The 14,182-nt window shown below is 42.3% G+C and overlaps 1 protein-coding gene across 17 annotated transcripts in view; it reads right to left on the minus strand.

Annotated features, from left to right (window-relative positions):
- The window catches only part of ENOX2 (ecto-NOX disulfide-thiol exchanger 2), a 295,795-nt gene that overhangs the window by 58,014 nt on the left and 223,599 nt on the right, over positions 1–14,182 (minus strand). For all 17 annotated transcript variants that reach the window (XR_008708214.1, XM_055564072.1, XM_055564071.1 and 14 more), the window contains one exon: positions 3,647–3,853. Coding sequence is in view for 16 of the 17 variants with exons in the window: in XM_055564072.1 (XP_055420047.1) it covers positions 3,647–3,853 (207 nt within the window). In the remaining variant the exon portion in view is untranslated. The remainder of the gene's footprint in view (positions 1–3,646; positions 3,854–14,182) is intronic.

Below are 14,182 nucleotides of genomic sequence, written 5' to 3' on the forward strand. Positions count from 1 at the left end.
GCTAAAAAATGCCAACCATCATCTGAGCCTTCTGTGAGTTGTAATCTTTTTTGCTGGTAGAGGGTCTTGCCTTGGCGTTGATGGCTGCTGACTGATCGAGGTGATGGTTTCTGAAGGTTGACGTGGCTGTGGCAATTTCTTAAAATTTAAAACAATAATGACGTTTGCTTCATCCATTCTCAGTAGCATGCAGTGCTGTCTGATAGAATTTTACTCACAGTAGAACTTCTTTCAAAATTGGAGCCAATCCTCTCAAACCCTGCCGCTGGTTTAAACAACTAAGTTTGTATAATATTCTAAATCTTCTGTTGTCATTTCAACAGTCTCCATAGCATCTTTACCAGGAGTAGATTCTATGTCACAAAACCACTTTCTGTGCACATCTCTAAGAAGCAACTCCTCACCCATTACAGTTTTATCATTAAGATTACAGTAATTCAGTCACATCTTCAGGCTCCAGTTCTAATTCTAGTTCTCTTGCTATTTCCACCACGTCTTCAGTTACTTCTTCCACCAAGGTCTTGAGCCCCTTAGAGTCATCCATGAGGGTTAGAATCAACTTCTTCCCAACTCCTGGGTATGTTGGTATTTTGACCTCTTCCCATCACAAATGTTCTTAATGGCATCTAGAATGGTGAGTCTTCTCTAGAAGGTTTTCAATTGACTGTTTCCAGATCCATCAGAGGCATCACTATCTATGGTAGCTATAACCTTATTCATTGTATTTCTTAAATAATAAGACTGGAAAATTGAAATGACTCTGATCCATGGGCTACAGAGAATGGCTGCTGTGTTAGCAGGCATGAAAACATTAACAGCCATCAGAGCTCTTGCATGACCAGATGCACTGTCAATGAGCAGTAACATTTTGAAAGGAATCTTTTCTTTTTCCCTGACCAGTCAGTCTGAGTAGTGGGCTTAAACTATTCAGTAAACCATGTTGTTAAACAGACGTGCTGTCATCTAGGCTTTGTTGTTCCATTTATAGAGCACAGGAAGAGTAGAATTAGCATAATTCTTAAGGGACCTAGGAGTTTCAGAATGGTAAATGAGAATTTGCTTCACTTGAAAGTTGCCAGCTGCATTAGCCCATAACAAGAGAGCCAGTCTGTCCTTTGAAGCTTTGAACACAGGCATTGAGCTCTCCTCTCCAGCTGTGAAATTCCTACATGTCATCTTCTTCCAATAGAAGGCTGTTTCATCTCCATTGAAAATCTGTTGCTTACTGTAGTCACCTTCATTAATGATTTTTGCTCGATCTTCTGGATAACTTGCTGTAGCTTGTACATCAGCCCTTGCTGCTTCTCTGTGCACTTTTATGTGATGGAGATGACTTCTTTCTTTAAACCTTATGAACCAACTTCTGCTGGCTTCAAGTTTTTCTTCTACAGCTTCCTCACTTCTCTCAGCCTCCACAGGATTGAAGAGAATTAGGACCTTGCTCTGGGCTAGGCGTTGGCTTAAGGGACTGTCACGGCTGGTCTGATCTATCCAGACAAAACTCTTCATATCAGCAAAAAATCTGTTTCACTTTCTTATCACTTGTGTGTTCACTGAAGTAGTACTTTCAATTTCCTTTAAGAACTTTACCTTTCATACACAATTTGGCTAACTGTTTGGGATGAGAAGTTTAGCTTTTCACCTATCTCAGTTTTCAACATGCGTTCCTCACTAAGCTTAATCACTTCTAACTTTTGATTTAAAGTGAGAGACTCTTCCTTTCACTTGAACACATAGAGGCCATTGTAGGGTTATTAACTGGTCTAATTTCAATATTGTTGCATCTCAGGAAATAGGGAGGCCCAAGGAGAGGGAGAGATTGGAGAACAACCAGTCAGAACACACACATTTATCAGTTAGGATAGCCATCTTACTGGGGTACATCTTATATGTGGCACCCAAAAACAATGACAATAATAATATCAAAGATTACAGATTACCAAAACAAATAATGAAAAGTTTTAAATTTTCCAAGAATTACAAAAATGTAACACAGAGACACGAAATGACTAAATGCTGTTGGGAAAATGGCTTTGATAGACTTGCTCAATGCAGGGTTACCACAAAACTTCAATTTGTAAAAAACACAGTATCTGCAAAGCACAATAATACAAAGTGTGATAAAATGAGGTATGCTGGTAAACATTAAAGGCCCAACACAGTTTTCTTGTGTTTACCTCTCAGACTTCATTTCCTGTCACTGCTTCTCCTTCATTTAATGGGCCCCAATCATGCTTACCTTCTCTCCTCTGCTTGTACACACCAAGTTCATTTTCATCTCAGGGTCTTTGACTTGCTCTTCCTTATTTTGGAATGCTCTTCCCACAGGTGTCTGCATGGCAATCTCCTTCATATTGTTCAAATCTCAATTCAAATGTCAGAGAATGCTTGTTTTCCTAGCAAACCCAGGTGTGTTAGCTGTTTTTATCTTCTTCTTAGCATTTATTGGTACCTGATATGTTTTGTTGACATATGTATCATATTTTGCCATCTTCAGAGTGTAATATTCTTGATGGCAAGATGTGCCTCGGTCTTTGCCATCTCCTCGGCCACCTAGCATTCTATCAGCCAATTAATATTTGATAACTAGCTGACATCCATAGTTACTGTTGAACATCTACTTTGGTACCAGGGTTATGTGCTAGATGCTGGGGTTTTAAAGTTATGGAAGACATAGTCTTTCCCCTAAGGAGTTCATGCTCTGTTGCAGGAGACAGGAGTGGAGAGAGAAAGTTCTCATGCGGTATTACAGGTGTCTTTCAGGGGGAAGCACCAGGTGTGGGGGAAGCTCTGAGGAAGGGGTGCCCAAACCAGCCTGGTGCAGAGTGGGGAGAGAGGTCAGGGAAGGCTTTCCAGAAGAGGTTGTGATTGAGCTGGAGCTCTGGACTATGAAAATGTATGTATGGTGGGTGGGGTGGGAAAGGTAATTCTAGTCAGAGGAAAAGGCAAAAAACACCATTCTGGGAACTAGAATTAGTTTAGTGTGGTTAGCACATGGTATGGAAAGGAAGGATTAGGAGGTAATGGTGACAGGAAAAACAGATAATCAAGGCCTTTAATGTTACAAGTAAGGAGTTTTGGAGTTATCCCATGGCAATTGGGGCTTCCCCAGTGGCTCAGTGATAAAGAATCTACCTGCAATGCAGGAGACACAGGAGATGGGGGTTCCCCAGGTTGGGAAGATCCCCTGGAGGATGGCATGGTTACCCACTCCAGTATTCTTGCCTGGAGAAATCCCATGGACAGAGGAGTCTGGTGGGCTATAGTCCAGGGGGTCCCAAAAAGTTGGACCTGACTGAAGTGACTGAACATGGCAACTGGCACTACATGGGAACTTTAAAGGAACACACTGGGCTGTAACATACATTTTTCATCTATGAAGGTGAGAGGCTGCCATTAAGCCCAATCACCTGGGTTTGATCCCTGAGTTGGGAAGATCCCCTGGAGAAGCAAAAGGCTGCCCACTCCAGTATTCTGGCCTGGGGAATTCCATGGACTATATAGTCCATGGAGTAGCAAAGAGTTGGGCACGACTGAGCAACTGTCACTTTCACTTTTTCACTTTAGCTGCCACAGATGCAAACACACTGATCCCCAGTCTCTGTGTCATACCTGGTGGGCACAGTCCTCATGACTAAACACCTACCAGAAAGATAAAGAGCTTTATCCACCATGTACTCCTCAGCAAAGCGAATGTGACAGAAGTTTTTTTTGCTCTTCCGAATAGCAATGATCTCTCCACACTGCTCAAACACTTCCACGATGATCTGCTCTGTCCCATTTTCAGGCAGGCCGCCCACAAATACTGTTTTGCATCCTGGTGGTCGTTCTCGGGTTGCAGGAGGTGGAAGATCTAAGTGTAAGTGCAAAAGCATTTGAAATTAAAATGTTTGCTTGGGACAGACCTCTTAGAAACTTAACATGTCCCAGAGATAACCCTACTGTCCCCATCACGCTTCTGCTTTCGAGTCCCAGAAGCATGTGGCCTCTAAGATGCTCATCTTGGTTTCACAGCAAATTGGTTGCATGAACCTGAGATTTATGTTATTCAATGATTTGGTAACTATGATATATATATATATATATATATATATATATATATATATATATGATAAAGACTCAGCCCCATCAGCCCCATCAAATGTTCTTTGATTTTGTTCTTTACTTTTGTTGTGACAACCCAGTCCAATTTTCAGTCATTTTCCTAAAGAAGACAGTTAGTGGAAAGACATCCCACTGGGTTTAAACTCTTATTTTAGGGAATACTTAGAACCTGGGTCCTTGAGACAAGGATTTGTTTGTAAAGTTTGTGGTCATTGTATTCTGTTCATGTTTACTGAAAGAACTGTTTTGGGGTGAACTTGACAGTAAAGAGGTGAACAGTTACAAAAATATTTCAAGCCATCGGAATAATTTGCTTGACAGAGTCAGCCAGTGTACAGACCATCCTTTTCAGGTTTTTGTTTTCTGATTCCAGTGAACTCTTCCTCTGATTCTTTGCTGGAGAGGTGAAGTCCAATCATGCAGCATTTAGAGGAAAAGTAAGCTTGTCTGGGAAATCATTAAATAAAATTAGATAAATTTGGCTTTAGAGAGTTATTAAAAATCTACTTAATGAGACGATTCTCCGTCTGCTTTAAAAATGTGCTTTCTACTCACTTATCTTATACATAAAGCCTTTTGTATCCGCCAGCTCTGTGTTGCTATTTATATGTATCAAAGCATTTTCCAAGCAAAATGCTACAGTTCATAGCCCAACAAAACAAAGCATGATGGTCAACGGTTTTCTAGTGTTGGTTTTGTATCTGTAAGGATTTATTTTGTGTTATCCGTTCCTCCCATTCAGCTCTTAACAATAATTCTCCCAGCTCAAGATTTGGAGAGCTCAACAACAAGTGATTATAGTTCATATGCAAAAATAAATGAGTCTCACTTGTGGACTAGGCCAAGGCCCCCACCTGACTCTTATCCAAGTTGGCAAGCAGATGATTTGAGAGCTGCCTCAGTTATTAGCATCTTAAACTTCCTCATTTTGCTACCACTGTCTGTCCTCTTAGTGTGGGTCAGAATAATCAAATTCTCATGGTGCCCTTTCCCCTTCTATTTAGTCAATAAAAGGGGTGGAGGTATTCTGGGAAACTGCAAAATTTCTCTTAAAATTTTAAATGTCTGTAATTTCAAGAACCCACTCCTTTTTTTTGTTCCATAGGAGAAGTATAAAGGGAAAAGGAAGATAATTTAGTGAAAAGGAATCTGAAATGTCTTAGTCATCTACGCTGGAGAGGTTACAGTTTTAGTCAAAAAGGAAAATGTCCAGAATCTCTTGAGACTTTAACTTCTGAGTTTTTAGTAATTGGAAAAGATTCTAGACATCACTGTCAGTGATTCTCAACTCTGGCAGCACATTGGAATCAACTTAGGAATCAAACAAACAATGCCTAGGCTTCACTCAGACGAGTCTGATTTAGTGAATCTGGGGTGCAGCCTGTGCATTATTTTTTTTACAGCTCCTCAGGCAACTCTGATGTACAGCTCTAGTTGAAAACCACTGACTTGGCCTAAGCTTCTAATATTACAGGGAAAAAACCTTAGCTGAGTGAGGTTGGGTGACTTACTCAAGGTCACCACGTCAGACAGAAAGAGAAGGAACATGAATTTGGAGCAATGAAACCTGGATTTAAACCTAAATTATGATTAAGATTTATCAAACTATTGTATGATCTTGGGAAAATTATATAACCTCTGATAACTTTGTTTTTTCATCTTAAAATAGGGATATTGTCCCCTACCTTACAAGGGATATTGTAGGATAATCGATAATCTACTGCCTCTACTGCAATGTGGTACAATGCCTAGTACTAGATAGGCTCCCAATAAATTGTAGTTATTACAGGGTTATAGTTATTTACTTCTATAGAACCCAGGTTTCCTAATTACCAATCTGAGGCTTTCTAAAGTCCTACCACAAGTCTTGAACATGGAGTAGCTTCTCTCGGCCCTCCTGCGCCCGTGCAGCCACAACTCCTTGGACGTGGGGTTGCTCCTCCTGGCCGCTGCCCCTGACCTCGGGCGTGGGGTAGCTCATCTCGGCTGCTGCCCCTGACCTCGGACGTGGGGTAGCTCCTCTCCTCCGCTCCTGCGCCGGTGAAGCCTGGTGCTCTGGGTCGCCACCCCTGACCTTGGGTGAGGGGTGGGTCCTCTCAGCCAGGCTTCTGTGCAGTGCGTGGCAGCCAGCGCACTTCTGCGCAGTGCGTCCCAGCCGATCAAGGTCAGGAGGGGTGGCCCTGAGGAGATACCCCTTGTCCAAGGTAAGGAGCAGTGGCTGCGCTTTGCTGGAGCAGCCGTGAAGAGATACCCCACATCCAAGGTAAGAGAAACTCAAGTAAGAGGGTAGGTGTTGCTAGAGGGCATCAGAGGGCAGACACACTGAAACCATAATTACAGAAAACTAGCCAATCTGATCACATGGACCACAGCCTTGTCTAACTCAATGAAACTAAGCCATGCCGTGTGGGGCCACCCAAGATGGACAGGTCATGGTGGAGAGGTCTGACAGAATGTGGTCCACTGGAGAAGGGAATGGCAAACCACTTCAGTATTCTTGCCTTGAGAACCCCATGAACAGTATGAAAAGGCAAAATGATAGGATACTGAAAGAGGAACTCCCCAGGTCAGGAGGTGCCTAATATGCTACTGGAGATCAGTGTAGGAATAACTCCAGAAAGAATGAAGGGATGGAGCCAAAGCAAAAACAATACCCAGTTGTGGATGTGACTGGTGATAGAAGCAAGGTCCGATGCTGTAAAGAGCAATATTGCATAGGAACCTGGAATGTTAGGTCCATGAATCAAGGCAAATTGGAAGTGGTCAAACAGGAGATGGAAAGAGTGAACATCAATAATCTAGGAATCAGTGAACTAAAATGGACTGGAATGGGTGAATTTAACTCAGATGACCATTATATCTACTACTGTGGGCAGGAATCCCTTAGAAGAAATGGAGTAGCCATCATGGTCAACAAAAGAGTCCGAAATGCAGTACTTGGTAGCAATCTCAAAAACGACAGAATGATCTCTGTTCGTTTCCAAGGCAAACCATTCAATATCATGGTAATCTATGCCCCAACCAGTAACGCTGAAGAAGCTGAAGTTGAATGGTTCTATGAAGACCTACAAGACCTTTTAGAACTAACACCCAAAAAAAGATGTCCTTTTCATTATAGGGGACTGGAATGCAAAAGTAGGAAGTCAAGAAAAACCTGGAGTAACAGGCAAATTTGGAGTACGGAATGAAGCAGGGCAAAGGCTAATCGAGTTTTGCCAAGAGAATGCACTGGTCATAGCAAACACCCTCTTCCAACAACACAAGAGAAGACTCTACACATGGACATCACCACATGGTCAACACCGAAATCAGATTGATTATATTCTTTGCAGCCATAGATGGAGAAGCTCTATACAGTCAGCAAAAACAAGACCGGGACTGACTGTGGCTCAGATCATGAACTCCTTATTGCCAAATTCAGACTTAAATTGAAGAAAGTAGGGAAAACCACTAGACCATTCAGATATGACCTAAATCAAATCCCTTATGATTATACAGTGGAAGTGAGAAATAGATTTAAGGGACTAGATCTGATAGACAGAGAGCCTAATGAATTATGGACGGAGGTTTGTGACATTGTACAGGAGACAGGGATCAAGTCCATCCCCATGGAAAAGAAATGCAAAAAAGAAAAATGGCTGTCTGGGGAGGCCCTACAAATAACTGTGAAAAGAAGAGAAGTGAAAAGCAAAGGAGAAAAGGAAAGATATAAGCATCTGAATGCAGAGTTCCAAAAAATAGCAAGGAGAGATAAGAAAGCCTTCCTCAGCGATCAATGCAAAGAAATAGAGGAAAACAACAGAATGGGAAAGACTAGAGATCTCTTCAAGAAAATTAGAGCTACCAAGGGAACATTTCATGCAAAGATGGGCTCGATAAAGGACAGAAATGGTATGGACCTAACAGAAGCAGAAGATATTAACAAGAGATGGCAAGAATACACAGCAGAACTGTACAAAAAAGATCATGACCCAGATAATCACGATGGTGTGATCACTGACCTAGAACCAGACATCCTAGAATGTGAAGTCAAGTGGGCCTTAGAAAGCATCACTATGAACAAAGCTAGTGGAGGTGATAGAATTCCAGTTGAGCTATTTCAAACCTTGAAATATGCTGCTGTGAAAGTGCTGCACTCAATATGCCAGCAAATTTGGAAAACTCAGCAGTGGCCACATGACTGGAAAAGGTCAGTTTTCATTCCAATCCCAAAGAAAGGCAATGCCAAAGAATGCTCAAACTACCACACAATTGCACTCATCTCACACACTAGTAAAGTAATGCTCAAAATTCTCCAAGCCAGGCTTCAGCAATATGTGAACTGTGAACTTCCTGATGTTCAAGCTGGTTTTAGAAAAGGCAGAGGAACCAGAGATCAAATTGCCAACATCCACTGGATCATGGAAAAAGCAAGAGAGTTCCAGAAAAAACATCTATTTCTGCTTTATTGACTATGCCAAAGGCTTTGACTGTGTGGATCACAATAAACTGGAAAATTCTGAAAGAGATGAGAATACCAGACCACCTGACCTGCCTTCTGAGAAACCTGTATGCAGGTCAGGAAGCAACAGTTAGAACTCGACATGGAACAACAGACTGGTTGCAAATAGGAAAAGGAGTACGTCAAGGCTGTATATTGTCACCCTGCCTATTTAACTTCTATGCAGAGTACATCATGAGAAATGCTGGGCTGGAAGAAACACAAGCTGGAATCAAGATTGCTGGGAGAAATATCAATAACCTCAGATATGCAGATGACACCACCCTTATGGCAGAAAGTGAAGAGGAACTAAAGGGCATCTTGATGAAAGTGAAAGAGGACAGTGAAAAAGTTGGCTTAAAGCTCAACATTCAGAAAACGAAGATCATGGCATCCGGTCCCATCACTTCATGGGAAATAGATGGGGAAACAGTGGAAACAGTGTCAGACTTTATTTTTTGGGGCTCCAAAATCACTGCAGATGGTGACTGCAGCCATGAAATTAAAAGACGCTTACTCCTTGGAAGGAAAGTTATGACCAACCTAGATAGCATATTCAAAAGCAGAGATATTACTTTGCCAACAAAGGTCCGTCTAGTCAAGGCTATGGTTTTTCCAGTGGTCATGTGTGGATGTGAGAGTTGGACTATGAAGAAAGCTGAGCAACGAAGAATTGATGCTTTTGAACTGTGGTGTTGGAGGAGACTCTTGAGAGTCCCTTGGACTGCAAGGAGATCCAACCAGTCCATTCTGAAGGAGATCAGCCCTGGGTGTTCATTGGAAGACTGATGCTAAAGCTGAAACTCCAATACTTTGGCCACCTCATGTGAATGTTGACTCATTGGAAAAGACCCTGATGCTGGGAGAGATTGGGGGCAGGAGGAGAAGGGGACAACAGAGGATGAGATGGCTGGATGGCATCACCAACTTGATGGACATGAGTTTGAGTAAACTCCGGGAGTTGGTGATGGACAGGGAGGCCTGGCATGCTGCAATTCATGGGGTCTCAAAGAGTCGGACAGGACTGAGCGACTGAACTGAACTGAACTGAACTGAACAATAAGTCTGGAATGGAGTGAGAACTAAGACCTGGACTTCTAAACTCTCAGTTCCTTGCTTTATTCAGATCTTTAGATAAGGCTGGGTGTGGGAAGGAATCATTCTTAGTGCTAGAGAAACCATTACTGAACTGAACTTGGGTCTGCTCCTCTACTGCCCACCGGCTCCAGCAGTAAAGCCAATCTACCAGAACCCAGGGTGTGCTGAAGGAAAGTGAATGTGAGAGTGTTAGTTGCTCAGTCGTGTCTGACCCTGCGACCGCATGGACTCTTGCCCATCAGGCTCTTCTGTCCATGGAATTCTCCAGGCAAGAATATTGGAGCGGGTTGCCATTTCCTTCTCCAGGGTATCTTCCCGACTCAGGGATCGAACCTGGTCTCACCCATTGCAGGCGGATTCATTACTGTCTGAGCCACCAGGGAAGTACAGCAATTATTGAAGTGACCGAGCAAGGGATGCTCAAAAGAACTGAACTCGCCAATGGCTTTCATGGAAGGGTTTTTAAAGGCCACATTTGAGGTGAGGGCTGCTGGGAGCATGACTTTATTCTGACTGGTTGATGAGGAGGAAACAGGGTGGTGTCTGGGGAGTCTTAATCATCAACTTTCTGGTTCAAACCAGTCTGGGGTCTACATGTGGTGAGCAAGTAGTCACCATCTTCCACCTGGGATGGGAGAGGGTCAGGGAGAAGCGGGTGTCAGCTTTTGCATAACAACTCAAAGATCTGTGTCAGATTGTTATGCAGATCCCTTGAGGAGGAATTAGCACTCTGCTTTATTGCTTAATTATTATTGTTCAAGCTATCTTTCTTAACTGCTTTTCCTTTCTTTCTGTATGCTATCACTTCTCCAATTATAACTATAACTGCTTGTACCTGCTCTTTGGCACTCACGGAAGGCCTAGGAGACCAAAACCTTTTCCTGCAAACAAGAAATAGGGGACATGGAGGGCCTTTTGTAGCCTGTAGGGCCCCGAAGGGTTCTGCTCAGTCTAGAAAACATCTAGAGTCATGTTTTCAAATCTAAGGCTTTCGAATAGAATCCTGTTGTTGAATCCTTCTGAAGTTTACTATTAAATGATTTTAATGGTAAATAATCTTCTTGTGAAGCAAATAATCACCTTTTTATATAATGTGAGTTAAACCTAGTTAGGTCTACTTTTAAGTCCATTGAGAGACTCTAAAGAGTATAGTTACATGGAATACCGACAATACAAAGGCTCTTTCCCTTGACTACATCTGTGGGATTGAAAAATTCTGTGATGAAATCACCACCCTGTTTAGATGCTGTGATTATTCTGTGGTGATTGTCTGCTGAGTAAAGGAGCATAAAAGCCACTAAGAGTCGTGTCAAGAATGCCGGGGATTTATTTATTTTCCTTGGGTAAATGTAGCATTTGCTGAGATTTAGGTGTATTGCCACCAGCAAGGCAATGGGCTGTACTACCTTCCTTAATGGATAGTACTTGTTCTTTAATTAGCAGCTCAAAGCACTTTACTATCTGGGCCTGATTTTCCAATCCCACAGAAATTCAGTGATCTGGGCACAGCAATGGTAACTTCATAGGAGAGCAAATTCAAAGTCCACCTATTAATCAGGTAATGTGCTAAGCTCCTGTAACACCCCAATCACCACTCCTGGATGGAGAAGAAGAAACTTCCGCGTTAAAAGATTTAAGATAACTGGGAGTAAAAAGCACTCTAATCTCTGGTAATGGAAAAGGAGGAGCTTTTGGTAATTCTAATTACAACTAAGCAGCCGCTCTGGGGAGCTGTGTTGGGACAATCAGCATTCAGATCAAAGTCACTGCTGATCTTGGAGAAGTGAGGCAGGGAGCAGCACATCAAATAAACCACTTCCACCAATAAACCACTTGCACCCTGTTTTTCAAAGGGGCATCACAGACCACTCAACTGCTTTGCCAGAATTTGCATACTGCAAAATCGTTGAGTTGATTTCATCAGACAGCCCAGGATTGAAGGTCCCCTAGACAATCAGCAGGGGTCGGGTCTATTTTAATGTAATCCCAGCTCATTGGAAGTAATCAGAAGGCCAGTGAATCTATTAATTTATCCACTTTCTCTAATTTTCTTTATAGAGCCCAGCCCTAAGAGCCAAAATAAGTTCAGTGGGTTTTGAGATGGTAAAATGAAATGATTGCTCTTTTTCTGGCTCCTGGGTGCTTTCCTACATGCCTGCACACAAATATCAGATGATATTCCACCATTTACTTCACGCTCACTGTTATTTCACAGTAGATGAAAAATGTAACCTCTCCACACAGAAGGTCTATTAGCCAAAGTGAAAAATCTTCACAGAATTGACTTCTCTGGAGAGAGGGTGTTGTTTCTCTTCTTATACCAACTGAGGACTGTTAATTGGGAATGCAGTAAATCTCTGATAGCCACCTTGTGAAAAAAAAGAACCTGTGTTCCAGAGAACTTTCTTTTGCCATATCTCTGACTCCTAGGCTTCCCTGGTGGCTCAGATGGTAAAGAAACCGCCTGCAATGCAGGAGACACAGGTTCGATCCCTGGGTCAAGAAGATTCTCCGGGAGGAGGGCATGGCAACCTACTCCAGTACTCTTGCCTGGAAAATTCCATGGACAGAGGAGCCTGGTGGACTACAGTCCATGGGGTCACAAAAAGTCAGTCACGACTGAGCGACTAACACTTTCACTGACTCCTAGGAGTGCACAGTCAGCACCAGTCTAGTTTGATCCATTGGATTTTTAGACCAGAACTGATTTTGCTGGGTCTAGATCAGAGAGGTTAAGCTACTTACCCCGGATTTCATGGCTATTTAGTGACAGAGATCTGGGATATGACACCAGTCCTATGTTGCTTTGGGGTTCTTAATTTTTATACCCATACTGCCTGTTTCATTAAAGGCACAAAACTCTACTCATTTGCTCTTGCTTTTCCTAATATACATTTTGAGGGACTTTTGCCTAGGTGAACAATTATTCTGGTAGCTCCATTTTTAATGTCAAGAATCATGTTTCTAGAAATGGATGAAACCTTGTAAGTATCTAGGCTAACCTAACCCGATAGCCTCACTTACAGACAAGGAAACAGACCCAGGGAGGTCATGTGACTAGCCCAAAATTCCCTCAGGTGATAGAGCTGGGGTAAAACACAGTTCCCTCGATTTCAATCTGGTAGTTTGCTCACTATTAATACTTCAATACTGTTGTTGCACATTTGATGTAGATCCACCTAGAAAAGTCAGTGGTCAGTTGGCTATATGTGTTTGAAGCTCAGAAGAGAGCCATGGAGTGAAAAAATAGATTAGGAAGTGGTCAGCATGTGGTGTAATTACCTCATGTTCTCTTGACTTCTAGACCTATGACTTCTCTTTCCGTATTCATCCATCCATCCCTCTACCATTCATAAATATTTATTGAACATGTACTATATGTCAGATACTTTTCTCCGTGCTGGGGATATATTAGAGAACCAAACTGACAAAAATTCCTCCTTTTGTGGAGTTTGTGTGCATGCATGCATGTGTGTTCAGTCATGTCCGATTCTTTGAGACTCCACGGACTATAGCCCACCAGGCTCCTCTGTCCATGAGATTCTCCAGGCAAGAATACTGGAGTGAGTTGCTGTTTCCTACTCCAGGGGATCTTCCTGACCCAGGGATCAAACCTGGGTCTGTTAGGTCTCCTGCACTGGCAGGCAGGTTTTTTTACCACTAGCACCACCTGGGAAGCCCCTTTGTGGCATTTATATTCTATAAATTGCTTGTTAAAAGGTAGTAAGTATTAAGTGAAAAATAGAGAGGTAAATAGAACTGTGAATGTGGCAGGGAGGACTGAACTTTTAAATAGGTTGTCAGGGTTACTGAGGAAGAGACATTTGAGCAAAGACTTGAAGGAGGCAGGTGAGTTAGCCAGGCAAATATTTAGGGGAAGAGTATTTCAGGCAGAGGAAAGAACCAATACAAAGGCCTGTGATGGAAGAGTGCCTAGAATGTTCATGGAACTGTGTGGAGGCCATATAACTGGAACAATGGGTGTTGCAAAGGAGAGTTGTAAGAGACAAAGTCAAAGAGACAGTACGAGAAAGGGAGGCCCTTCTGTGCCTTTAAACAGACTTTGGCCTTTATTTTGAGTAAAACAGGGAGTCATTAATGGGTTTTAAGTAGAGGTGGGACATAATCTGACTTAGGTTTTAAAAAGGATCACTCTTTGCTCTCCTTAGAAGACCTTATAGGGGGTAAGGGTGAAAGAGGAAGCACAGTTAGAAGAATATTGCAATAGTTCAGAAAACGTATTATGGTGGGTATAAACTGGGTCACAGCAGTAATTATCATGAAAATGGTAGAATTCTAGTTATATATTTTAAGGTAGACTTGACACAGTTTTCTAACAGATTAAATATGGTGTGTGAGAGAAAGAGAGTAGATTAAGGATTACCCTTAAGTTTTGGCTGATTAATTGAAAGGATGCAGTTGCCATTATCTGAGATGGAGAAGGATATTAGTGGAGCAGGTTTGGGGACAAATATTAGGGGTTTTGTTTTGAACATATAA

The sequence above is a fragment of the Bubalus kerabau genome, chromosome X (assembly GCF_029407905.1).
Source record: "Bubalus kerabau isolate K-KA32 ecotype Philippines breed swamp buffalo chromosome X, PCC_UOA_SB_1v2, whole genome shotgun sequence".
Taxonomy (NCBI): Eukaryota; Metazoa; Chordata; class Mammalia; order Artiodactyla; family Bovidae; genus Bubalus; species Bubalus kerabau.